Raw genomic sequence first — 25,144 nt, 5'->3', positions numbered from 1 at the left:
CTGACCCCATTTGATGTGATATAATGGCATCAAGAAAAACAACGAAAACGATCAACCAGTGCTGGGTACACAAAAAAGCCTTTAAAGAATCAAAACTGTTCGGTTGCGATCGAAGGTGGTTATACCGGGCGCGTAGGCTAAGGCGTACCTGCTTCGGCGCGCCCGCTGCCAGTCCGAGCTTGCCCGACCTCACGACGCGACACTCCGCACGCGACCACAAAACGCACGCGAACTCAACATATATCGAGAGCGCTGAAAATCGGACAAGTTTCCCGTGTTAAAACATCGCTGTAGTGTCTTGTCAGTGCGAACATGCAAATGTTGGCGTCCCTGATTTTGGCATGCGCTTTTTGTGGCGTCCGAAGCGTCATCCGAACGCCTCTGGAAGCGTTCAGGCCGTCCGCAGAAATCCACATTAGAAGACCGGACAAACTGCCGCTTCCGCCGCACAGGAGGACGACGTTACCGCCGATGAGTGGAATCAAGATTTTATATCAAACAGGGGTGAGTGCTGCACGAATTTCTTGCTTCGACGAACGAATCTTGGTTCTTTCTAAGTTTTTGTGACATTCACGATTTTCACCCGTTTCAGGACGGCTTTGGATTAAACACGTTTAAAAGCGTTTTGTAATGTTAATAAATGCAACCTTCGCTCAATCAAAATTCGTGAGTGAAGAATGTAGTTGTGATAGTTTGTACATTCATAGTTTATTCGTATATTTGGCGCCAAAACTCCAATAGGTGAATCCAACGGTAGTGACAAGTCTACAGGCGATAATAAATAATAGTTTGTCGATCATATTGGTTATAATTTTAATGATTCAAAAGTCATAGTCGTGACGAGAGTCACGAATTGCCGGATGCAGGAATGCTCTGGTCGCAGATGCATTTGAACAGAGCATGAAAATTCAAAAATGACTTTAAGAACATGTCAATCTTAGTTTCGTTTCTATGCTATAGGTGTTTAATTTATATTTTCTTCGACACATTGAATTACGGAAGGGATTATTGCAAAAGATATCACGTTCGTGGCTCAGTGGATTCGTTTTCAGGCGAGTGGGCGCAATTCAGAAATAATTACGAAAGTAAGTAATGTGAAGATGCTCAAGAGTGATCATGGTTGAATAAGAACGCATATTTATTTGAATCTAGGCTTTGTATTTTTTCTTCTTAGATTTTCGCGACTGTAGACATTATTATAGCAACCTTTACGGTTTAATCTCACGTATACTATTTTCGACTTTTTTATTGGTTAGATGGGTGGACGAGCTCACGGCCCATCAGGAGTTAAGGGGGTACCGGAGCCCATAGACAACCAAAGCGTAAATGCCGCCACCCACATTCAGATATGAGTTCTGAGGTCTTCGTTCTTAGTAGTAGTAATACAACGGCTGCCCTACCCTTCAAATCGGAATGCATTACTGCTTCGCAGCAGAAATAGACAGGGTGGAAGTACCTTCTTGTGCTCACAGTATTTCTTATAATCAGCAAAGCTTTTGAAGACTTTACAGATTACTTTTCGTAGTCACGAAAGACAGTTACCTAGGCTTTGTGTTTAAGTTATATAATATATACTTATCACAATATCGATTCAATATTGTCTTAGGGAAAAGGTTGGATTATTGTATCATGGAATGATGAACAGAAGCCATCGGAACGTCGATGATTCCACGAAGGAGTCCGCTCAGCAATTAGGCCAATTAAACCTGACAAATAGGAAAAGAATGTCGACCATGTTCATTTTCATAAAACACGCACATCATCGTGACTAATCTGAAAACGAATGCCATAAATAAAAAAATAAAAAAAAACAAAAAAAGTATCGCGGAATTTTAACGACTTTTAAACATCCAGAATCCTTTCTCTTATAACGTTACATCTGCATCGAAAAACTTATCTCGGTAATTGCGTTATTAAACCAATAAAAATAAAAGCGGTTCCGGATGTCAAGTCTTGTCAGTCGTATTTTAAAAACAACGATAATCATTATTATACCTAATTTTAAAGTCGATTCAAGAAGATAATCGGTCTAACCTAGGATTGTGGACGGCGTGCGTTCGAGAATAGTTTTTAAAAATCATACAGCTTTATATGAAAACGGTCACTATGTTTTGTTGTTTAAGGTCGAGATTCATTATCGTTTTGAGATTGTTTAAATTATAGATTTATATGAAATAAGCGGAGCGCGGGTGCGTAGGCGCGCGCGTAACACCGGTAGCGGCAGGTGTCCATTCACTCATTCTTATCTTGACAGCTTCGATGACTTACGGGTCGAGTCCGTCCCGGCCCGTGTGTGCTATTTGGTTTAAAAAAAGCCTTTTTATGTCGCTGCCTTTAAAGCTTATTCGTAACGGTAACCGTCTTTTAGTTCGTCTTTTAAGAAGTTAATGTTTTTCTTCTTTTTTTTTTGGTTCGCTCATATTTCTCGTTCGAGTTTGAATGTTGGTGTGCTTTGAATTTCATATAATTTATTAATGGTATTTTGTTCTGTTTATTTTCATTGAGTAAATTTATCAAACTAATAGAATTGAAATTAAAGAATTTTTAAAGTATTTAAGACGCCGTACAAGATTAGGGTTCGCTGTGCCTTTTTCGTTCGATGAAGGTGCACAAATAAACAGCCAACAGATCGAGTATCAATTTTAAGCAAAACTTTTCTTAACGATAATGTTTGTGTAGTATACAACTCTTCTACCAAAATCAATATGATTTACGAACTAAAATCCTTGTTACAAAAGAAATTTTTGAGAACCAAACTGTGAGCTAGATTTTTTCTCAAAAATGTCAGCACGTGTTTCAATTATTTGATTCAAATAAATTCTTGCACTTGTTGGGATATTTATAAACACATAAGGCGAATATTTAAATTGTGTCCTTCAACATTAAGACAATCTCACTGGGCTCGGTTTTTGCTTATTCACGTGCCGCTAATGAAACCATGAGAAGTGACTATATATTTACATGCATTGATGTTGATAATCCCTTGTATTACGGACCATATAGTTAGTAGTTCATGTTTTGCTACTCGATTCCTTCCTTTTGACCATCGAACCATAAAATATTGGGACTATTATACCGACAATCGATAACAGTCTCACTAATCCTATACAAATTGTAATAATTGGAAATCTAACCAATGTTAATGTACTTCATAAGGGAATATTTACTGGGAGTAGGGCGGCTTGTGAGCCTGCACGGGGTAGATTAACCACCACCCTGACTATTTCTTCCGTAAACAAGTAATGCGTTTCGATTTGAAGGCAGCCGTTGTTTATAAAACTGAGGCTTAAAACTAATGTCTTAAGGGTAGGCGGCACTTATGTTGTTGATGTCTATGATGACTTCGGCAACTATTTAACACAACGTGGCCCGTGACCTCATTCATCCATCAGAGGAATATAAAAACAAGAATACTACCTAGAAACATTTTGGCAGCGTTTTAAAATGCATATTATACTTATAATGTTGAATTTTTTGAGCCTCTTTCGAAGCCGAACCGCGTCCTACTAGGTCAATTCTAAGAACAAACGTGTATCATCCGAACAATGTTAATGATTTATTGAGAGCTTCGAGATTGGCCCTTAAAGCAAATTACGAACACAAGCGAAGCCGAAGTGTTGCCGAATTCATTCCGTATCACACGGTCCCACGTGACGACTGGTAAATAGGATAATAGCCGCGCAATTTAGTCGTAAATTATGAAATTGCGTTTGAATCAATCGGTGCGGCTGTTTTGATGGTGCTGATTTGTTGCGAGGGGGCTTGAATTATGATTGATAGGGTATTATTAATCAATCGAAAACGTGCTGCCGCGATCAGGCCTTTTGAAGGCCACAGTTCTGTCCCTAGCGGAAATATTTATGACTTATAGGAACCATTTTTAGCTCCACAATAAGATTGTGTTGATTCAATTATATTTATATAATTTTTACAAGCGTAATTAAAACTAATTTGAAAGTTTAATATCGCTGTCATTACTTTCGACTTTTCAGTTTTCGTGGTGACGAAAGCTTAGAGTGTTATTTGTCGACACTTGAATTTTATTCCAACTACCCACAAAATTTTTATTAAAATTATTTATTGAAGTTTGCATTTCCTTGCATACAAAAATAAAATACCCGCGTTTACGACAACATTTTATCTTTCGATATCATCTTCACGATAAGAAGAGAAGAGTTGTTATATTAGCCCCGATCGCTTCTCCCTTGATGTTGGGGGTATTTTTATTTGAATGACCTCCAGTTCCATACGTGGAATCAGCTCGTTTTCTTTAACGAATATTTGTATATTGATAAAATTTATCAATGGGTAAGCATCAAATTGTATTCCTTATACTTACTGTGAATTAATTTTTGCAATTCCATATTTTGCAAGCATTACAACCAATATTAACACATCATGAATCTTCAACATTTTATACGGCCGCTTGGAAACGACCCTATTCGTTTTTGTCTAACGTGTTTAATGCCTTATTAAATAACCTAGTGAGTCCTCGTGCTTCCTCGTATTGTGCTCTTTCCGAGAACCGGAAAGATTTTATTGTTCTAGAAATTTTCAATTAAAATCAATAAAAAATATTTAACAAAAATGTGTATTAAATAGGTAGATGTTTGATATATTTTGTGTGTCTTGTGGGAACAAATTCACAGTGCTACAGGAGAAAAAAATCTACAAAAATATTCATGTCGGCATTTCCTGTATTCTGAACATACCAGTTTATAACAATATGTCAATTTCACGTGCCACGATTGGAATAGAAAAACGAAATATGTATAAATATTTATTGAACGTGTCTTTTTGCAGTCTAAGTCTGGCGCCGTTTAATTGATGTATTGCTGCTATTTTAGTGGATTCGCAAAAATAAACGAGTTGTCTATTTAAATAATCATTAAGTAATTTACTGCCTTGTTTTGTTAATAAATGAATAGAATAATCATTTACCACAGTTCAAACACATTGCAACTCAAATGCTACTGGTGATATTACATACTGGTTTATGAGATTCATAGATAATACACATAAATTAGTTCTAGATAAGCAACTCAAGCAATCGACAAAAATGTTGACGGGCGTCGGCCACTAGATGGCTTTGCTTCGATTAGTTTCTCATTGCTGCAGTAGATGGCAGTAACATATTACCTATCCTATATTTTATTTTTAATTAAGGATATTGTAAATTTTCAGAAACCACAAATTGATAAAATTTAATCATTTGTCTTTAACAAATAAAGACTTGTATGATTTTTTTTTTTTCTGTACTTAGTTGTACAATAATTAAATGCCTTAACTTTAACAACATATAGGTTTAGGGGCATCCACTGCGAGATGTCGCTAGTTTCCATAGAAAAAAAATATTCGTCTTAAAGTATCGCAGTTTCAGGGTCCTGATTCAAGTCTTAATGTATAATGGCTGTGTTACCCTTGAAATCGGATTTAACGATTGCTTCAAGATAGAAATCCCTACACTCATGCTCAAAGCTTGTAAAAAGAATAAGTGTAGTAGGTTTAACTGGCGGTAGGGCTTCTTGTGAGTCCGCGCGTGTAAGTACCACCACCCCGCCTATTTCTGCCGTGAAGCTGTAATGCGTTTCGGTTCTAAGGGTGGGGCAGCCGTTCTAACTATACTTGAGACTTTACCATACCACTTTAAGCGTTCACGAAAGATATTCTCCATTGCAAGAAGAGATACAGTAAAGATTCAGCCTACTGAGTTTCTCACCGAATCTTCTCAGCGGGTCACGATTCCGATCCGGCGCTAGATTCTGCTAAGCAATACTCTTACTAGGACTAGTATTAGCAAATTCCTCCAAGCTGAGCCCGTGAGCTCACCTATCTGTCCGCAAGAATCTAAAATAATTCCTTAGTCTCCCAGCGAATAAGTAGAAAAAAAAATTAAGATTACCTATTATTATTGTTCAATAATTGATGTTTAAATAATATTCACGGACCGCAGTATGATCATAAACAGACGCAAGATTTGTATTAATGTTTCTTTAAATAGAATAAGATAGGAAACAGAAGTGTTACACATATTAAAACGCACAGTCGTTTGACTGCCGGATGCTTAGTATTGCTTCAATATTATTTTATGTAAGCTCGTGTAATAAAATTACACACGACTATTTACAAATCAAGATTTTATATATACAAAAAAAAAAGAGTTATATTTTATATTAAATAGTATAGAATAATAGCGTGTTTTAATAATTTACGAGCAAACCGAATCTAAACTATGCGTATTATTTATTGCTTAGATGGGTGGACGAGCTCACAGCCCACCTGGTGTGAAGTGGTTACTGGAACCCATAGACATCTACGAAGTAAATGCGCCACCCACCTTGAGATATCAGTTTTAAGGTCTCAAGTATAGTTACAACGGCTGCCCCAGCCTTCAAGCCAAAACGCATAACTACTTCACGGCAGAAATGGGCAGGGTGGTGGTAGCTGCCCGCGCGGACTCTCAAGAGGTTCTACCACCAGTAATTTATAAATCAGATTCTAAAATTTAAATCGGAATATCATGTCTGGTCGAAGTTTCTGTCACACAAGCATCTAAATTTCAAATCTAAGCAAAATTCGAACTGTAGTAACAAATATCTACATCACTTTGCGTAATAATTGCATGAATGCGGTTATACGATATTCTTTCATTGTTGGGCGGACGAGGTATCACAAGCCGATGTTAAATGTTTGTCCTAAGATCTAACTATAGCATATGACTACAGTTATACCACATGTCTTACCTATTAGATCACGGAATATTTTAGGCGTGAGAGTGTGTGAGCGTTCAGGTCATTCAATCCCGATTCTGCAGGATAGCCGTCGGAGCACCATGGTTCCTGAGTAACGTGGATCTCCACGATGACCTGGAGCTCGACTCTGTCAGTAGGTATCTACAGTCGGCATCATTGCACCACTTCGAGAAGGCAGCACGACATGAGAACCCTCTTGTCGTGGCCGCTGGAAACTACATACCCGACACTGTAGACCGAGTGCTAAACAGTCGACGTCGCCCAAAGCACGTCATTGCGGATCCTCTCGATTCATTAACGGTGCTTTTAGGTACCACAAGCACCGGTCACCGTCCTCGTCGAACCCGTCACTTGCGACGAAAGGGCTCGACGAGCGAATTAACCCATAGACACAGCCCACTGAGTTTCTCACTGGATCTTCTCAGTGGGTCGCGTTTCCGATCCGGTGGTAGATTCTGCGAAGCACTGCTCTTGCTAGGGTCAGTGTTAGGAACACACCTACACACGTTAGGGTGAAGCTGAAACAGCCTCTCAAGGCTATCAGCATAGGTAGGAAAATAAAAGTTGAAATATTAGCGCTATGAAATAATAAGTGTAAATGAAAGTTTTAATTTCTTAGTAGGAGATTTTAATTTTCAGGGGACGGCTTATTTGAACACCAGCATTACCTTGATGTTTAGTACAACAATAATAACCGGAAACAAGACGTGCACGGTGATCCCGCCCCAAATTAGGATTGCCTGTACTATGGGAACCAGAGACTTATTTACATACGTTTACACATATATAGATTTGGGAATAACGAAAAAGGGAAGGTCTTCCACCGAGCAAGTCGTCGTCGTGGCCTAAAGGATAAGACGTCCGGTGCATTCGTATCTAGCGATGCACCGGTGTTCGAATCCCGCAGGCGGGTACCAATTTTTCTAATGAAATACGTACTTAACAAAATGTTCACGATTGACTTCCACGGTGAAGGAATAACATCGTGTAATAAAAATCAAAACCGCAAAATTATAATTTGCGTAATTACTAGTGGTAGGACCTCTTGTGAGTCTGCACGGGTAGGTACCACCGCACCGCCTATTTCTGCCGTGAAGCAATAATGCGTTTCGGTTTGAAGGGTGGGGCAGCCGTTGTAACTATACTGAGACCTTAGAACTTCTATCTCAAGGTGTGTGGCGCATTCACGTTGTAGATGTCTATGGGCTCCTGTAACCACTTAACACCAGGTGGACTGTGAGCTCGTCCACACATCTAAGCAATAAAAAAAAAAAAAAAGTCGGCAGACCGACGTCGCGACGGTACGGATGTTGTTCGGAACTGGTATTATACGTAAGCTTATTTTGGAAATGTCGTTAGCGCGATTCAGGCATCTGTCAAATATTATTTTTGTTCTATGATAGCTACCGCCACATTGAAATCAAACATCCAGAAACAAACCTGTTCATCAAACGATATGGGAATCGAACCCACGACCCTCCGTGCAATAGTCAGGTGCGCTAACTACTGCGCTACCGTATCAGTCGGACTATTGCTCGTTTCTTTAAATATATCTGTTTTTTGTTACAAAAGAAAATCGTTTGTGGTTTGAATTGTGTTCGAAATTTTTTGATTAAAAAAAAAAATCAGCTTATAAGTTACAAGGCAATAAAATCAATAAGAATAATGATATAATTTGTTCTTCGCTTCGGATTGAAGCGAACAAAAACTGTGACAGCGGACACGCGTCAGTAAAGAAAAGTGAACGTCAAACGTTACCTTGGATAAATTTTGGATACCTTCGTCTAAGGACATGATACTTACTATCTAAAAATATCATTTTGAAATTGTAATATCATTTTCTGTTCAATTTTGATTATAATTTAGGTACATTAAATTTTTTCAGACGTTTCAGACTCTTTACAATGCAAACAGATACTATACAGTTGTCGTAGTCACGGAAGACTAATCTATTTATTCGTTCGACGTTTGAATAATCCGGCCACTATAATAATATATCGTCCATTTTTTTAAGTTATCGTCAATTTTTTCAAAATACGGAGTTTAAATATAAAAAAAAAGAAATACTCTTTAATAGTAAATCGAAAGAAAAAAAAAACATTTTTTCTTTAACCGAATTTCAGACCAAGGTAACAAAATGATTGTGTGCAAAATACTCAAATTAATGTGACCTCTTGAAGTTAATGAAAATCATACTGAAGGTTCCATTGCATAGATAGATAGATAGATACCGGTCAAGCTAATAGCCGAGTTAAAGAGAAGTATTGGTCTTTAAGGATTTTTTGTATAACTATAGAGATATAAAGAACCTACCTAAGTTGATAGCCTTGAGAGGTTATATCAGCATCGCCTTAACTAGTAGGTGAGCTCACGGGGCTCAAACCTGATGACGTTGCTAACACGAACCCTAGCAAGAGCCGTGCTTCGCAGAATCTACCACCGGATCGGAAACGCGACCCACTGAGAAGATCCGGCGAGAAACTCAGTGGGCTGTGTCTGAGAGTTCATCATCACAAAGGGTCTTGTCACCTTTGATATGCTTCTGATACTGGGTGGTAGCTTGTAAGGGCTTTTGAGGCCAGAGGCATCACGGAGTTAATGCCATCATCCGCTTTAAGACACGAAGACAATTACATATCTGTCTACATATTAGACCGGAACGCGTAAATGTTTCGCGGTGTATGTAGGCATAATATTAGCTACCCATGCAGGGTTTCTATTCGACCTACCCACCGAAATTATTTTGAGCTGGTATCACTCTTACTCGTTCTGGGTCTACTTGTCTTTGACGTGAAAATGACGTTTCTTTTCAGCCAATAAGGAATCTATAATAATATATCTACATATTAATACGTGAAGCAAAAACTTTGTACCCCTTTTTACGAAAATTGCGCGGACGGAGGAGTATAATTTCCCACACTTATAGAGAATATAGAGAAGGAGTGCAGAATGTTAAGTTTTTTTTTAATTATGCATAAAAAATACATTAAATCAATAAAAAAAACATTACACACACTACCATGTATTTGACACACACGCATGCACACTATTTGTTTATTGTCAAACTTTTCTTATTGCTTAAAGTCTGTGGTCAAATTGAGAATAGATTAAATATTGTTTGTCTTTATTAATATTTGTCTAACTAAAGTGTAGTCTTGGCGAAGTCTATGATTATAGAAGTATAATAGTCTTTGAAAATAGAATCATAATAGTGTACAAAGTTATAATTTCAATTAATTATAGTCGAATTTCGACTACCCGGGGACTACTACTCGTAGTACCTTCCTAAAACGTGTTTAATAAATTTCCAATCCTCTGAATTCGTATCTGCAGTTTTTTGTAATTTTTATTTAGAATGGACTTAACAAGAGCCACGTATTCAACGCTAATAAAAAAATATATATCAATCGAACACTTCGCTGTTATCTTATTCAATAGAAGAATCACGTAGACACTCACAACTGGCAAAAAAAAGTTTAAGGCTGTTTCTTAGTTCGAGACAAAAAAAAAAAAAAACGAAACGAGCTACTGGTTTTAGTCATTAGTGGTTCGAAAATAAAGGGAGATGTGTTTTTGTGTTACCAAATATTTTTTTGCCTCTAAATACCTTTGTATTTTATATTTGAGCGTCAAGAAAAACATCTTTCGTTCGTTTGTGGTTAAAATCGGTAGCACGGAAATTTTGAGAAAATCTTTTATTCGTTTTTACTAGTTCGTGCGCGTTAGGACAGGGCAAATAGAAAATTATTGCCCTATTTTCAAAGACATTAAGTTTAATTTAGTTTAGTGATTTGTCATAAGAACTTCTTTGAAATTATTTCTTTGAAATCATTCGATTTTTTAAATACGAATTAATGGGCAGGTTCCATTATTGACAAAGCAATCCAACCACGGCGCAGATTAGCTGAAAGTAAATATTTTATAGTCGACATCTCATACTTACCATTTCTGAAAAAAATCCACAATTTAAAACCTTTTTTCATTAGATAAAGTATCGGAATTTCAATGGAAACTATATCGGTAATCATTACTAAGTCACGGATAATCAAAGTTTCCAATTTCGAATTGAACATCTCAACATTCATTACGATGTTTATTAAGTAATTAAGCAGCTATATATCTAATAATCTAGAGATATTATATATTTGTTTACGTTTGAATATATACATATACTATAATAATTATTAAGGACTCCGACAAAAACCATATAAACTTATTTGTGGCACGTATGTTTATCCGTAGTAGGAATCGAATCTAAAAACTCTAGACCTAGCAATTAAAGGGACTGAACAAATTATATTAGAATCTCAGGCGGGTACCTACCAATTTTTCTAATGAAATAAGTACTCGACAAATGTTCACGATTGACTTCCTCGGTGAAGGAATAACATCGTGTAATAAAAATCAAACCCGCAAAATTATAATTTGCGTAATTACTGGTGGTAGGACCTCTTGTGAGTCCACGCGGGTAGGTACCACCGCCCTGCCTATTTCTGCCGTGAAGCAGTAATGCGTTTCGGTTTGAAGGGTGGGGCAGCCGTTGTAACTATACTGAGACTTTAGAACTTACATCTCAAGGTGGGTGGCGCATTTACGTCGTAGATGTCTATGGGCTCCAGTAGCCACTTAACATCAGGTGGGCTGTGAGCTCGTCCAACCACCTAGCAATAAAAAAAAAATATTGCGTATGGATCCGACCTATAACTTTTGACATCGAAATTTTTACCCTAATATAAACATGTAACGTAATATGCGTTACTTTAGGCAACCGAAGTATTAAAAGTGAATTCGTTCTCACGTTGTTCCCGCGCCAAACTAAACGACTAAACAGACACTTGAGGTTATTCTCAGCATTGAAGTCGCGTCAGGATATCTCGGGCATCCGTCTCAGAGACACGTGCGTATTGAATAGAACCCTCCGGATGCCTTGGACCACAAAAGGACAGTGGTGTATGCACAGACATTATATGAACACGGATGTTGATTCGTTATAAGTTTACTGTAAGAGGGTTTTTGAAAGAAGAAAAAAAACTTGTTCGTTTCCTGGATTTAAAAGGACAACCGGAATGTATACTAGAGGTGTGTCATATTATTATTATTATTATTTTTGTTTTTTATTGCTTAGATGGGTGGACGAGCTCACAGCCCACCTGGTGTTCAGTGGTTACTGGAGCCCATGGACATGCATAACGTAAATGCGCCACCCACCTTGAGATATAAGTTCTAAGGTCTCAAGTATAGTTACAACGGCTGCTCCACCCTTCAAACCGAAACGCATTACTGCTTCACGATGGTGGTACCCACCCGCGCGGACTCATAAGAGGTCCTACCACCAGTGAAATTATACCTACCACCAGTAAAAATATTATTTTTAATACTGTAGTCGGGTAGTTGATCTTCAAGCCTCAATTGAAAAATAAGCTGATAACGGAGCCCAAATAACGTAACGTTGAGGTCGGATTATTTTGAACCGGAATATAGCTGAACATTCACTATCCAGTACCCTTTGAATTATATTAGTTTTATTACGCCCCTTTTATGGTCAGAACTAAAACGGTATAACGATTTCGATGTTTGATATAACAAGATTTAATTTTAAACCTTTCTCTTATACTCTGCTTTGGCTATTGCTGGATGTATGAATTACATTTGTTTTAATGCATCGCGTGTCACATATTTTTAAAACACTATTCTACAGTGTAACCTCACTCATGTGAATGATAAGTGAACGTTTACAATAAGAAACATACGTATTATATACAAAAATTGTTACATAGAATGTTCAGTTCATAAACGACTTTCGAAAGACTTTTTACTTTGGTGTACTTTTTGTACATCTGCGATAAACACATAAAAAATGTTATGTTGACCGAAGGCATTTCTCGAAATATTCCTCCTACTTCCCGGATGATAACAAGGAAGGTCTCATTACGAACGGAATGTCATTACAAAGAATGTTTTTAAAATAGTTTTTTTTTCTGTCTAAGCTGATGCTCAAGGGAGATTATATCAGCGTCACCGGTTTAGTAAGTGAGCTCACGACACTCAAACCTGACGATGTTGCTAACACAAATCCTAGCAAGAGCCGTGTGCTTAGCTGAATCTACCACCGGATCGGAAACGCGACCCACTGAGAAGATCCGGCGAAAAGCTCAGTGGGCTGTGTCTGTGGGTTAATTTACTCACCGAGCCCTTCCTCGCAAGCGACGGGTTCGACGAGTACGATGACTGGTTTTAAATCGATTTTTAAGACTAATATTAATATACAGGGTCATCAAGCCCGAGGCCAAATCTGGAATAAATTAGTTTCCGCACTTATTGGGGAACTATGCTTTTAGCAATTTGTTATTTCGTTACTCAGCATTATATGCATTCACACAGTGCTAAGAATCTCTGGTTTTACTATCTGTCTTATTTTTTTAGAAATTCTCCAATACGCTCTGTAACTTTGATTGTACGACGAATTATTCTAATCGTAATTAACTTAATAAAAAACTTGAGGCCGGAATTGAGACATGAGGTCGATGTCGCAATTTCATTATAGGTGTTTAACCCGCCTTTTGAGCGGGAACGCGTGAACGCTATGTATATCGCGGTGTGCTCACAATACATCCAACATTGTTCAACCCACGGAATTTCTGGCCGAATCTTCTCAGTTGGTCGCGATTCCGATCCGGTGGTAGTTTCTGCGAAGCACTGCTTTCCTAGGGCCAGTGTTAGCACATTCCCACAGGTTGAGTTCATTGAGCTCACCTACTAGTTACAGCGTAGCTTAAATATCCCTTTAGACTACTAGCGAATCTTCTTCTTTTTCTTCACCTTATCTCACTAGGTGGGGTTGGCACAGCGAATTTTTCTATTCCATTCTCTTCTATCAGCCGTCATATCAACACCCACTCCTTTCTTTCTCATATCGTTTTTTTAACCAACAATAAACTAATTAACAAAAGTTTTCACACATCCATTCGCGATTAGCTTATTCATACTATGTCCATTACTCAGTAATTCGCTTAGTACCTACTCAATATGTTTACCGCATTAAAATCGAGTTGTATGTGTTTAGTGTCATAAATTAACTGTGTTACTAAGTAGTCGTGGATTTATTGTAATATTTACATTTAATGTTTGAAGTTTATTTGTGACTTTTTTTAAATTCTTGAGACGTAGACCATAGGTGGATATGATGTAGTAGTTGTTCTTTTTATTGCTTAGATAGTCCATCTGGCGTTAAGTGGCTACCGGAGCCCATAGGCATCAACAACGTAAATGCCGCCACCTACCTTGAGACATGCGTTCTAAAGTCTCAGTTTTTACAGTACAACAGCTGCCACATTCTTCAAACCGAAACGCATTACTGCTTTACGGCAGACATGACCGCCTATTTCTGAAGTGAAGCAGTAATCCGTTTCGGGTTGAAGGGTGGGGCAGCCGTTGTAACTATACTGAGACTTTAGCACTCATATCTCAAGGTAGGTAGCTGCATTTATGTTGTAAATGTCTATGGGCTCCAGTTACCACTTAACACCAGGTGGGCTGTGAGCTCGTCCACCCATTTAAGCAATAAAAAAAAATGTAACACCTCCTCGAGTTATTATAACTATTCACTATCCATCTGTAGTCACTCGAAACATTAGTGGTAGGGCCTGTTCTCAACGCGACTTCCACGTAATGTCTCGATGTAGGCGACGGTATACATTTTGTAATAACTATGACTGCCCGCACAGTTCAAGCTCGTTTAACCTAATAGAATAAAAACACCCATGTTTTCACAGCGACAGCGAGGCTTCGTAACATGACATATGCCCACGTGCATCATAAAGCCTTGTTCGCACTAGCCGAGTATTTTAGTCGAATACAGAGTAATGAAGTCGTCGTGGCCTAAGAGATAAGACGTCCGATGCATTCGTGTTGAAGCGATGTACCGGTGTTCGAATCCCGCAGGCGGGTACCAATTTTTCTAATGAAATACGCACTCAACAAATGTTCACGATTGACTTCCACGGTGAAGGAATAACATCGTGTAATAAAAATGAAACCCGCAAAATTATAATTTGCGTAATTACTGGTGGTAGGACCTCTTGTGAGTCCGCGCGGGTGGGTACCACTACCCTGCCTATTTCTGCCGTGAAGCAGTAATGCCTTTCGGTTTGAAGGGTGGGGCAGCCGTTGTAACTATAGGTACTTGAGACCTTAGAACTTGTATCTCAAGGTGGGTGGCGAATTTACGTTGTGGATGTCTATGGGCTTTAGTAACCACTTAACACCAGGTGGGCTGTGACCTCATCCACCCATCTTAGCAATAAAAAAAAATTTAGTAGCTAAACTACTCGCTACTCGCCCGAAAAAATAGAACAAAATGGATTGACTTGACTAAATTATTTACTAACCTACTCGACTAAATTTTTGGTGTTCAGACACATTCAGCTACTAAATTACTCGGTACTCGACTAAAATACTCGCCTAGTCCGAACAAGGCTTAAGTGACATCCCATAAAAGGATAAGTCGATTAGTAAGAGCGCGTGGCGCATTCGGAAAAGCGCACAATTCAGACACGAGGCGTTGATGTCTTTCATACGTGAACGTGTAATGCCGCCCGTATAAGCTAAGCGTAGGTATCATCACAATGCTGCCTACTCCCGTACAAATGATATACGAATGTAATAAAAAAAAACACCTTCATTATATGAGAGTGTTTGGATTACGATTTTTATTGGTCGTAAAATTAAATATAATAATAATAAGTTATCGATTGAATATCATCGAGTTTATTAAAATGTATTTCTATAGTTACATTGTTCAAGCACAGATGCACATTATGATTGTGTTTCTACTTCTACGTTAACAAAAAAAAAAGAATTGTTGATATTGCAGTTTAGGTACGTTACGGTAACGGTTTTCATACTTTATTATCAAATACAATAGATAGTAGAATAAAATTTTCAAACTTGCTTTTAACGATAAACCTGTTGTTTCCTGATAAAAAAAAAAGAATTTTCCGAAAAAAATACGGCTAAAACTAGTTGACACAACATTAGAATTCTAATTTTGATAAATAATTTAAATAATACTCGTCTAAGTAAACTGTGTAATATATTTCTGCCAATTAAAAGCAAAAAGAAATCTAAAAAATGTAAAAAAAAAACATTAAAACACGCGATTGATTTTTTTTAATCCCGCAATAATCCCATTTGAATGTGAACTAACATATAACTAAATAAATAAATAGCTTGAATAAACCACGCACGGTGATTCGACTCCAAATTAGGATTCCGTGTGTTATGGGTACCAGAGACTAAAATACATATAAGCTTAAATATATATAATACATAATAGCGGCCCGCTCCGGCTTCGCTCGGGTCTTTAACAAAAGCTTTAGTAAGGACCCCTAATTTTTGTTAAAAAAATTAAACCTATGTCACTCGGAGATGTGAAAGAATTTTTCAAATCGGTTCAGTAGTTTCGGAGCCTATTCAATACAAACAAACAAACACATCTTTCCTCTTTATAATATTAGTATAGAAGTATAGATAAACACTCATATGAACGGCAAACAAATCTGTACATCACACGAATGTTTGCCCGATGTGGGACTCGAACCTACGACCTTTGGGCAACAGTCAGGGCTGCGAACTACTGCACCACCAAGTCAGTCAGTATATACACTGTTTTTGCTCTTTTCAAACATTTATATATCGAGGACAGTTATTTTTTTATAATGATTGAAGGATTACTAGCGGCCAAGAGTCCTTTCCAGTTTCACCAGGACAGGTGGACGAGCAAAGACTCAGCTAGGAGGAGTGGAATTTGCTAATCAGCTGTCCGAGCGCCTCCGAAGGAGACCTAACAGCTCAAGAGCAGCCGCTTCGCGAATGAATCTACTACCGGATGGGAATCGCGACCCGCTGAGAAGATCCGGCGAGAAACTCAGTGAGCTGATTGACGGGTTAGGTTGCACGTCGAACTCTTTGTCGAGTTCTACGAGTATGGTTACCGGGGTCCTTAAGGTTATTGGATCTGATAGATTCATAAGGACGTGTGGAGCAGTTATATTTTAAACTAGCGACCCGCCCTCGCTTTGCTTCGGAAACATTAAAACACACATGAAACCAAAAAAATAAAATAATTTTTTTTTTAACAAAAGTAGCCTATGTTCATCAGGGACAATGTCGGCTTCTAATGGAAAAAGAATTTTTCAAATCGGTCCAGTAGTTTCGGAGCCTATTCGAAACAAACAAACAAACAAATCTTTCCTCTTTATAATATTAGTATAGATAGCTAAGTATTGATCTTATAAATCTAATACGGGATAAGAATCGCGATACATCTACCCCAAATAATACACAATGTCACTACCATAGCGCACGTGTGTGAGCGAGTAACTTACATGTTTCCACTACACACCTATTCCCCTCACACCTCACACACCTTTATAAAACTTTGATTGTTACGTCATGTTATTAGTAATTTTCTTTTACAACAATTTTCCCATTAAATAATGCCTTTTAAATTACTTACGCAACGAAACACACGTTAATTTTCCGGATGCTTATTAAATATATTATATAAAAATGATGTTGGCTAATAACGGTGGTAATTGATCGGATTAGGCTCGTCCGGCTACCTGTGTTCCTTGAGTACCGGACACACTCACACATACACACACAAAAAAAACATTGTAATTTATTTAAGCCCATAATTTGCTTTTGGGTTGTGTAATTAAGCAAATTGGTTTGTGGAGAATAACTGCTGCGGCTCGGATTTGGTTGAACAAGGCTACTGTTGCAACATTCCATTTTTAAATTTATTAATCCGCGGGTTTTGCGTGCAAACATACTACGGTCAAACGTCGCGCATCTTACACACTGACGTCTTTTATTTTGTCGAACGATTTACTGGGATCAAATACTATATGGACTAGTCTAAGATATAATTATTGAAAATTGACGCTTATAAACGTTCAAACAAAAGAACCATTAAGGTTTAACAAAACGACAAATAGTAAGTACCTTTAAGTCATTTTCTTTATTTAAATCGTTAAAGGTACTTAGGTGAATAGGAAGTTTTTTTTTATTTATTTTTTATTGCCTTTGTAGGCAGACGAGCATACGGCCCACCTGATGGTGAGTGGTTACCGTCGCCATGGACTTCAGCAATGCCAGGGGCAGAGCCAAGCCGCTGCCTACCGCTAGTCAGGAAATTGAATTATTCTGTAAGATAGGTTTAAAAATTAACAAACGAAAACTACAGAATGGCATTTAAAAGCAAATGAGCGAGAGAAAGAACAATACGGTTATAGCATTGGTTAAAAGAGGACGGTCGTGTAGTGAAGGTTGTGGAAGGTCGTAGCGAGTAACAAATTATTTCATTAGAGTAGGGATGTCCGAAATGCAATAAAGTATCGATATTTTTTGATAAAATCAACATCGACATTGATTTTTTTATTAAAAAATATCGATATATCGGTATGACTTGACAGGGAATATTCGTGCTAATCAATAGACATCATTTTAATAAATCAAGAACAACTATTAAGAAATTTAGAAAAATTTAATTTTAAGAAACTTAAGAACCAAATTTTAAAATAGCAAATCGAGTCGATCAAAAACAAAAAAATACATAAAATATAATTTGTTAAAAAGATGATAGTATAAAAAAGTATTCTGTTATATTTTTAATCTTAAAACACATCAATGTTTATTGTATTGAAAAAAATATCGATTTTTATACCTTTTCGATATTTGGAATTTTATATCGATACATCGATATATCGAAGTATTAAATATCGATCAAAAATATCGATACATTGAAAAAATTATATCGATATATCGATATTTTTTCAACAAGCCTAAATTAGAGTGGGCGCGGCGCTCGATGGCACCTGTCCATTGGACCGGATGCACCGTCCCCGAACCTCGCTCAGCCTCAAGGCATTTTGTGCTAAAAAAAAAGTCAATGAAAATTCAACTAACAACCTTCTCATTTGGCGCTTTTCGCTCTATGATCGAATTACTACCGTAATTACTGAGGCTCCAAAGCATAATTCAATTATTTTCTATTTTGATTAATTATCGACATACTGATAAAATAATATCGCCCATTAATAGCTACTAAAAAAAGAAGGAAAAGCGGTTGACAAACATAAGCAAAACGGGTACTAAGCTGTTTGGCCCTTGCCTATTTAAATATTGTTGTTAATTGTCACTAAGTTCGCTGGGGTAATCTGAAGTTTTTTTAGGAGATGTTCATATGAGCTTACAGATCATCGGGTGTTAGAAGGTTAACGGAATCCAATGCGATAACGTAATGACGCCGGGCAGCTTGTGATGCGAGTTCATTTTTTTTAATATAGAGTAATGACCATCCTTTAAGCCGGCCTAACGCGCTCTACTTCTAATAATTAAGGATTTCAGGGTAAAAATGGGGATGCTGGGTAGGCAGCCTTTAACAATTGGTAAAACCGTTACCTGGTGTTACCCGGTCGATTAATATTAAAACTGTTAATAAAAATAAAATATCTTCGTTATTATACCGTTGTTCTGTTATTTTCTAAGGCGGTTGATTAAAATTTAATTTATTCATTACGCTTCAGGCTTTTTCGGTTAGGTTAGGTTAGGTTCGAAAACATGATCGATTATATTAGCACAAATTAAATCCAGGACAGATTAGTTACACGCGAGAGACCCTCATTTTTGATTGGCGGATGTCCTTATATTAAATTCGACTGGTTTTAGTAACATAATCTGCACGATTTCATTTCCCGAACACATCAGTACTATCGGGTCGCGATATTTGTTTCATGATAATATCAATCCATCGAGGTTGCATCTCTGATTATAGCAGATACGTAATATTTATTCGTCGACTAATGGTAGGTCCATTTTTCTGTTTCCACTTATTCATTTAGGTATTGTTAGGTACTGTTGTCTGGTTATATTTTGTATGCACTAAGTGGGTAGCTATTTTTGGCGACTTTGTTTTAGTATGCAAACACGATTGATACAAATAATTCACGAGAAACGTTTATGCAGTTAGGACGCAATTTCCTGCGCTGACGTTACGAATGCTAATAGAACACGTTAGACTGATACTGCGACGATGCTATTTTTTTTTTTAATACCCTAATAAAGATTCACTGGATGTCAATTCGTAATGTAATTTCGTTACGAGGCTACATTAGCATTCGGCACGACTATAATACGAGTACGTTAAATAAAGACCCCTCACGGTGTAAGTCAACAACCCGAAGAGATTGTGTTTCTTTGGATCGTGTGCTTTTTGTTTGAGACACAAAAGGGCTGTATCCGGCCTTCGGATGATTGTAGTTAAGTACGTTTCCACGAAATCTATCGCAATACACAACAAACGGGAAGTATATCCGGAACAACAACAAAAAAACCAATTTTTTTCACACCCACTCTACTTAGGGCTGGTACATTTGGCAACTTTTCATAATTCGATAGGTCACAGGATTTCTGTATTAACTTTATATCTTTATCAATACTTCGTTGATATAGTAGTTAGAGATTTCCCCCTTCTCTGATCTGACTTTGGTTGAGAGAGTTCAAAGGGAGTCGTTTGGTGGGTAGGGCCTTAAAACATCCTTGGGCCCGCGTTCTGCTCCCAACATCTGCGTACCGTTACGACCCACATACTCCGTGCACCTCCTAAGCGATGAAATCTCATGCATGAGTTTCGGCCACCGATCAGAAAAAAAAAGGAGTAGAGATGATCGGAGGCAGTAACTTTAAAGAAGTTAGCTTGAATGCATTTATGTCTGTATCCGTAAAACAGGAAATTATAACTAGAGACCGTTGTATGTAGAACACTACAGCTTAATTGAGATGGAGATCAAAAACGTTTAAGGAATGTACTGTATGGTAGCGGCCTGGCCATGCCCCTGACAATAACAGAGTCCATGGTAATATTTAGTTTACCCATTGACCGCTCGATTATTTTCGACAGCAATAATAATAAATAATGCAATAGTGTAACTTGCGAACCAAATTAAAATACGTATATGTGAGGTATTCAGTCCACATAATTATCTCTTATAGATTTCGTTTACTACCAATCAGTACGCTGCGTAAAAATCGTTACACCGCGTCGCGTTGGGTTGACACTTAGCTTCAAACCCGACCGTAAAAGACAAAAAAAAAACGGTGTAAAAGAGGATTTATTAAACCTCTACACTAACAGATTTAAATAAGAGTAGTTCAAACTATTTATGATAATGTTCGTTGAGACGTCAAAATCATAATGAGATTTAATAATTTAATTACAGCGGTAGCAGCCCTACAAGACGTGTGTGCGCAGAAAAAAAAGTTCTCATCATTAACAGGTTGCCGAATGGTATGCCTTCCGGTCGGAAGTACCGATGGTCCTTTTCTTCGAGCAAAAAAATTATAATGAATGGATTCAGAGCGCTCATGTTCTTACTTTATAACGTGTATTCGGGATAAGCATCTCTCAGATTCGTACGTCCATTATGATTCCCTTTCGGAGGACAGGTGCGAACTAAGTTTAAGAACACCTTACAGTTTTTCCCACGATCGCGACTCTTGGTCTTTTGTGGTCGAATTCGATTTCCCTTTGACTTCTGAATTCTCGCAACACAGCTGCAGCGAATTCTGTTTGAATGAAATGACGTTCGTTGAATTACAAGTGGTGCGCGCGCGAATTTCGATTCATAGTAAAACGTGTTGGTCACATTGTTTTGTATTATCATCGTTATATAACATTGTAATACAACGGCACATTTCCGGTGTGGTCAGTGACCCGAATAATAATACCATGTCGTTGAACAAGAAATAAGGAATCAAGCATAAAGTTTAGCATCATTTTTTTTTACGTTTCAGGTTTCGGAGGACGATTTGCCCGATTGCCGACCGCGACAAGTCTGCAGTAAGGTTGACCTCTACGACGCTTCCCAGCCGTGGATAGAGAAGAAATGTCGGTGCTTAGGACACAGGCCGTGTTCGAGGTATGAAAGGTATCCATAAAAAAATAGTTTTGTAAAAACTTATGAAAAGTTGCATAACATTAGCATTAGCAAGACACCACTTTAAAAATTAGATAATCTTGTAAAAAATGTAAAAGATTTTTTTGTCGTTTGTTTTTAGTTAAAGGCTTAAAATTAGTTCTGTGTGCTTAGTGCGAGTTTTTTAACGTTCTCGATAGCGTAAAAGTTAGCCCAATTTTGTACACACTATGCACACTAACGGAGAACCGATTTAAATAAACCAAAAATAAGACATTAAACAACAATATCTCGAATGTGAAAGCATGTATTCCGTCTCTCTTACGATGTCGCATTCCCGGAACATGCTCAATGAACCGTTTTTATTTCCAGCGAACTGTCGGCCGACGACAACCACACGCTGGCCGACAAGACGACCTTGTACAAAACTTGCGAGCCAGTGAAGAGGTTGCCTAAATGCCGTTACTTCAAGGACGCAGCGTGGATCATCTACACGTTTGCCGATACGAACGCGACTCAGCAGATCGTCAACTGTCACTGCCCCAAGTTCTCGGTCACGTATCTGCTAAAGAAGCTACCGTACACGGCATCTAGCGGCGAACAAGGGAACCAGTACCAGTTTGGTTGCTCACCACAAAGCGTGAGTAGTCGTTGACACGATTTTCAGTTATGAGGATAGATGGCGTTACGTGTCATCGTGTTATCGATTAACAGTTTGCTTTCCTTATTACATTACGTAGATTGAATTATTTAAATATATTATAAATTAACCTGTTTAAAACCCACAGACAGAGCCCACTGAGTTTCTGGCCGGATCTTCTCAGTGGGTCGCGTTTCCGATCCGGTGGCAGATCTGATAGTGCTCTTGTTAGGGCTAGTGTTAGAAACGTCCTCAGGTTTGAGCACCGTGAGCTCACCTACTGATTCGGTTACGCTGGCATAGCTCTCTAAGGCTATCTACAAGCTTAGGTAGAAAAAAAAACGTTAAATTCAAAACAGTGTAGTAAGTTCTAGGTTTGATTAAGCATGGCCAGTATTTAAATTCTCGAATTTTAAATGTTAAGGCAAGTGACCTGCTAAATTATAATTATTGCCTATTCATTCACAGAGGCTTCGTTGCTCAAGGAAGGAGCCTTGTAAGTTGTTCAGCGCGAGACGACGTCACGAGCAGATCGACGAAGTCAACGCCAATACCATCTGCCAGTGTCCAAGGGACCACAGCTGCCCTAGGCATCACACAGAGCCCGGAGTCCTCCCGGGAATCACGTACGCTTCAGAAGACATCCGTACGTACCACGGTTACTGCATGCAGGAACCACCCCCGGATACCTTCAGATTCGTCGGAGATAAAGATTGAGTATGAACTAATAAGAAAGTGTGAAGCAAAACCGATAACTCGATATTATATCGATTTGAGAATCGATTCGTGTGATTTATTGTTTATGTTTTAAATTTTGTTCCTTATTTTATTGGTATATCTTCAAGATATTATGAAAAATTTTAATGACATTGTAAAATATATTTTTTTTTAATCGAGAATAACGTTAATTTATAAGTTAGGTATTGTTATACGAATTATGAAAACACTTTTAAGACGAATGTTCCAGTACTAGTGTTTTTTAATTGCCCTATAATTTGCCTTATGTACTTTTTATAAATAATTATATTTCGAGTAAATACTGTACAGTTGTATGCTGTAGTTAAAGTACATAAGTTTTAATTTTATTGAATATACCGTTTCGTTCGTTTACCTGTATAGTACAAATGCGATATTATAGTTGATCGCTTTTGATAGTTTTACGATTTGATTTAGTTATGTATAAAATAAAGTACGATTGTTTTTGCGAAAACCGACTATTGCATAACGTTTTTGTGAAAACCGACTATTGTATAACGTTTTTGTACGATTGTTTTTGCGAAAACCGACTATTGCATAACGTTTTTGTGAAAACCGACTATTGTATAACGTTTTTGTCCGATTGTTTTTGCGAAAACCGACTATTGCATAACGTTTTTGTCCGATTGTTTTTGCGAAAACCGACTATTGTATAACGTTTTTGGCTGATTGTTTTTGCGAAAACCGACTATTGTATAACGTTTTTGTCCGATTGTTTTTGCGAAAACCGACTATTGTATAACGTTTTTGTCCGATTACCGACTATTGTAAAACGTTTTTGTCAAGTGATAGAAGAAAAATTAGAAAGTGTAAATAAAAATTTATAGTATTTAGAAATGCCATTTTAAATGAGTTTGATATTTGTGTGGCGTCAAACATTTTCTATTTCTTGTCTGTTTACAATTATATAAAGAAAAACTTAGTTGTGTTTCTATTCTATGAATGTATCTGTGCTTTTCTCAATAAATTCTTCCTCGCTGTTCTATTAAAAAAAAAAACAATATGTCGTTAGAACAGAAAGAACAACCGAATTACAAATAAGTGGCTAATTTCTAATTGTTTCTGTTAAATCGTGTAAATATTATATTAGTTTTAGATCGATCATTCCAGACGTTTTAGATTAAAAACGATTATATTTATGTTTTATTATTTAACTTGCCATAATAGGTTGAGAGAACGCAACTTGTTCATTGTTTTGTTTGCTTTTATCGAATTTGTATAGAACGTTAGTATTACGTTAACAATCTCTTAGTTTTACGCAGACTGTTCAAATAATTTTGACTTTTTTAATTTGGTAACAAAATTACACTTGTACCCATCAAAAACGCATTTACTAAATATACGTGAATATTTTGATGAGCTAAGTATACTGTGAAATTTTCTTACCAACAATCTGAACTAAATAAATTAAGATTGTTATAATCTTAGCAATAAGATGTGAAAAGGGTTCAGTTGAAATTTATGTCATTTAAATTACCAGTATATTCCATAGACAATCATGATTGACTGCACTTTTTTTTATTTCAACTCATAACAATTCTCTACGAGATATACTCATGTAACATTTAAACAAGTGCATTTAACGATATATATATATTTTAATACATACATTTTATAGTTTTATATGTATTTAATGTACGTATGTAAATACAAAATGAAAGTCGACGTTTGTATTGTGACTCGGTATGTCTTCCTTATTTTTGTTTTGATGTATAACTATGGTGTAAGTTAAATTATTCAAAGACGAATGAATACATGTTTTCGTATCAATAGTTCATCGTTTCAATTTTTTTCATTTGACAAAAGTGACCTGTTTCTTTTACACTAGAGCTCCCGCAGTAGTCGAAATTCGACTATAATTAATTGGAATTGTAAGTTTGTACACTATTATGATTGTATTTTATACTTCTATAATCACAAATTTCGCCAAGGCTACACTATAAAAAATATTAATAAAGACAAACAATATTAAAATTTAATCTATTCTCAATTTGACCACAGACGTCAAGAACAAAAGT

At 37.1% G+C, this 25,144-nt stretch overlaps 2 protein-coding genes across 3 annotated transcripts in view; one reads left to right on the top strand and one right to left on the bottom strand.

The window, feature by feature from the left end:
- The window catches only part of LOC114248619 (elongation factor-like GTPase 1), a 170,234-nt gene that overhangs the window by 48,192 nt on the left and 96,898 nt on the right, over positions 1–25,144 (bottom strand). The window lies entirely within an intron of this gene.
- Positions 173–24,898, top strand: aos (protein argos). Of its 2 annotated transcripts, none has more exons than XM_028181907.2 (4): positions 173–504; positions 21,609–21,733; positions 22,103–22,370; positions 22,839–24,898. In XM_028181907.2, exons 1-4 carry the CDS (start codon positions 313–315, stop codon positions 23,085–23,087), a joined length of 834 nt encoding a protein of 277 aa, XP_028037708.1. In that variant the 5' UTR covers positions 173–312; the 3' UTR covers positions 23,088–24,898. The 2 variants fall into 2 exon arrangements, with proteins under 2 accessions (XP_028037708.1, XP_028037707.1); XM_028181906.2 differs by having other exon boundaries at positions 21,609–21,742.

Source organism: Bombyx mandarina, chromosome 21, assembly GCF_030267445.1.
Source record: "Bombyx mandarina strain Sakado chromosome 21, ASM3026744v2".
Classification (NCBI taxonomy): Eukaryota; Metazoa; Arthropoda; class Insecta; order Lepidoptera; family Bombycidae; genus Bombyx; species Bombyx mandarina.
The sequence above is the reverse complement of the archived record's forward strand: the minus strand, read 5'-3'. Positions and strand labels throughout refer to the sequence as shown.

Bases quoted from the DNA above. Each gene is read 5' to 3' on its own strand.
- aos (XM_028181906.2), top strand. From the start codon at position 313: ATGCAAATGTTGGCGTCCCTGATTTTGGCATGCGCTTTTTGTGGCGTC. The intron at 505-21,608 runs GTGAGTGCTGCA...TTTACGTTTCAG, and splicing joins AGATTTTATATCAAACAGGG to GTTTCGGAGGACGATTTGCC. The intron at 22,371-22,838 runs GTGAGTAGTCGT...ATTCATTCACAG, and splicing joins TTGGTTGCTCACCACAAAGC to AGGCTTCGTTGCTCAAGGAA.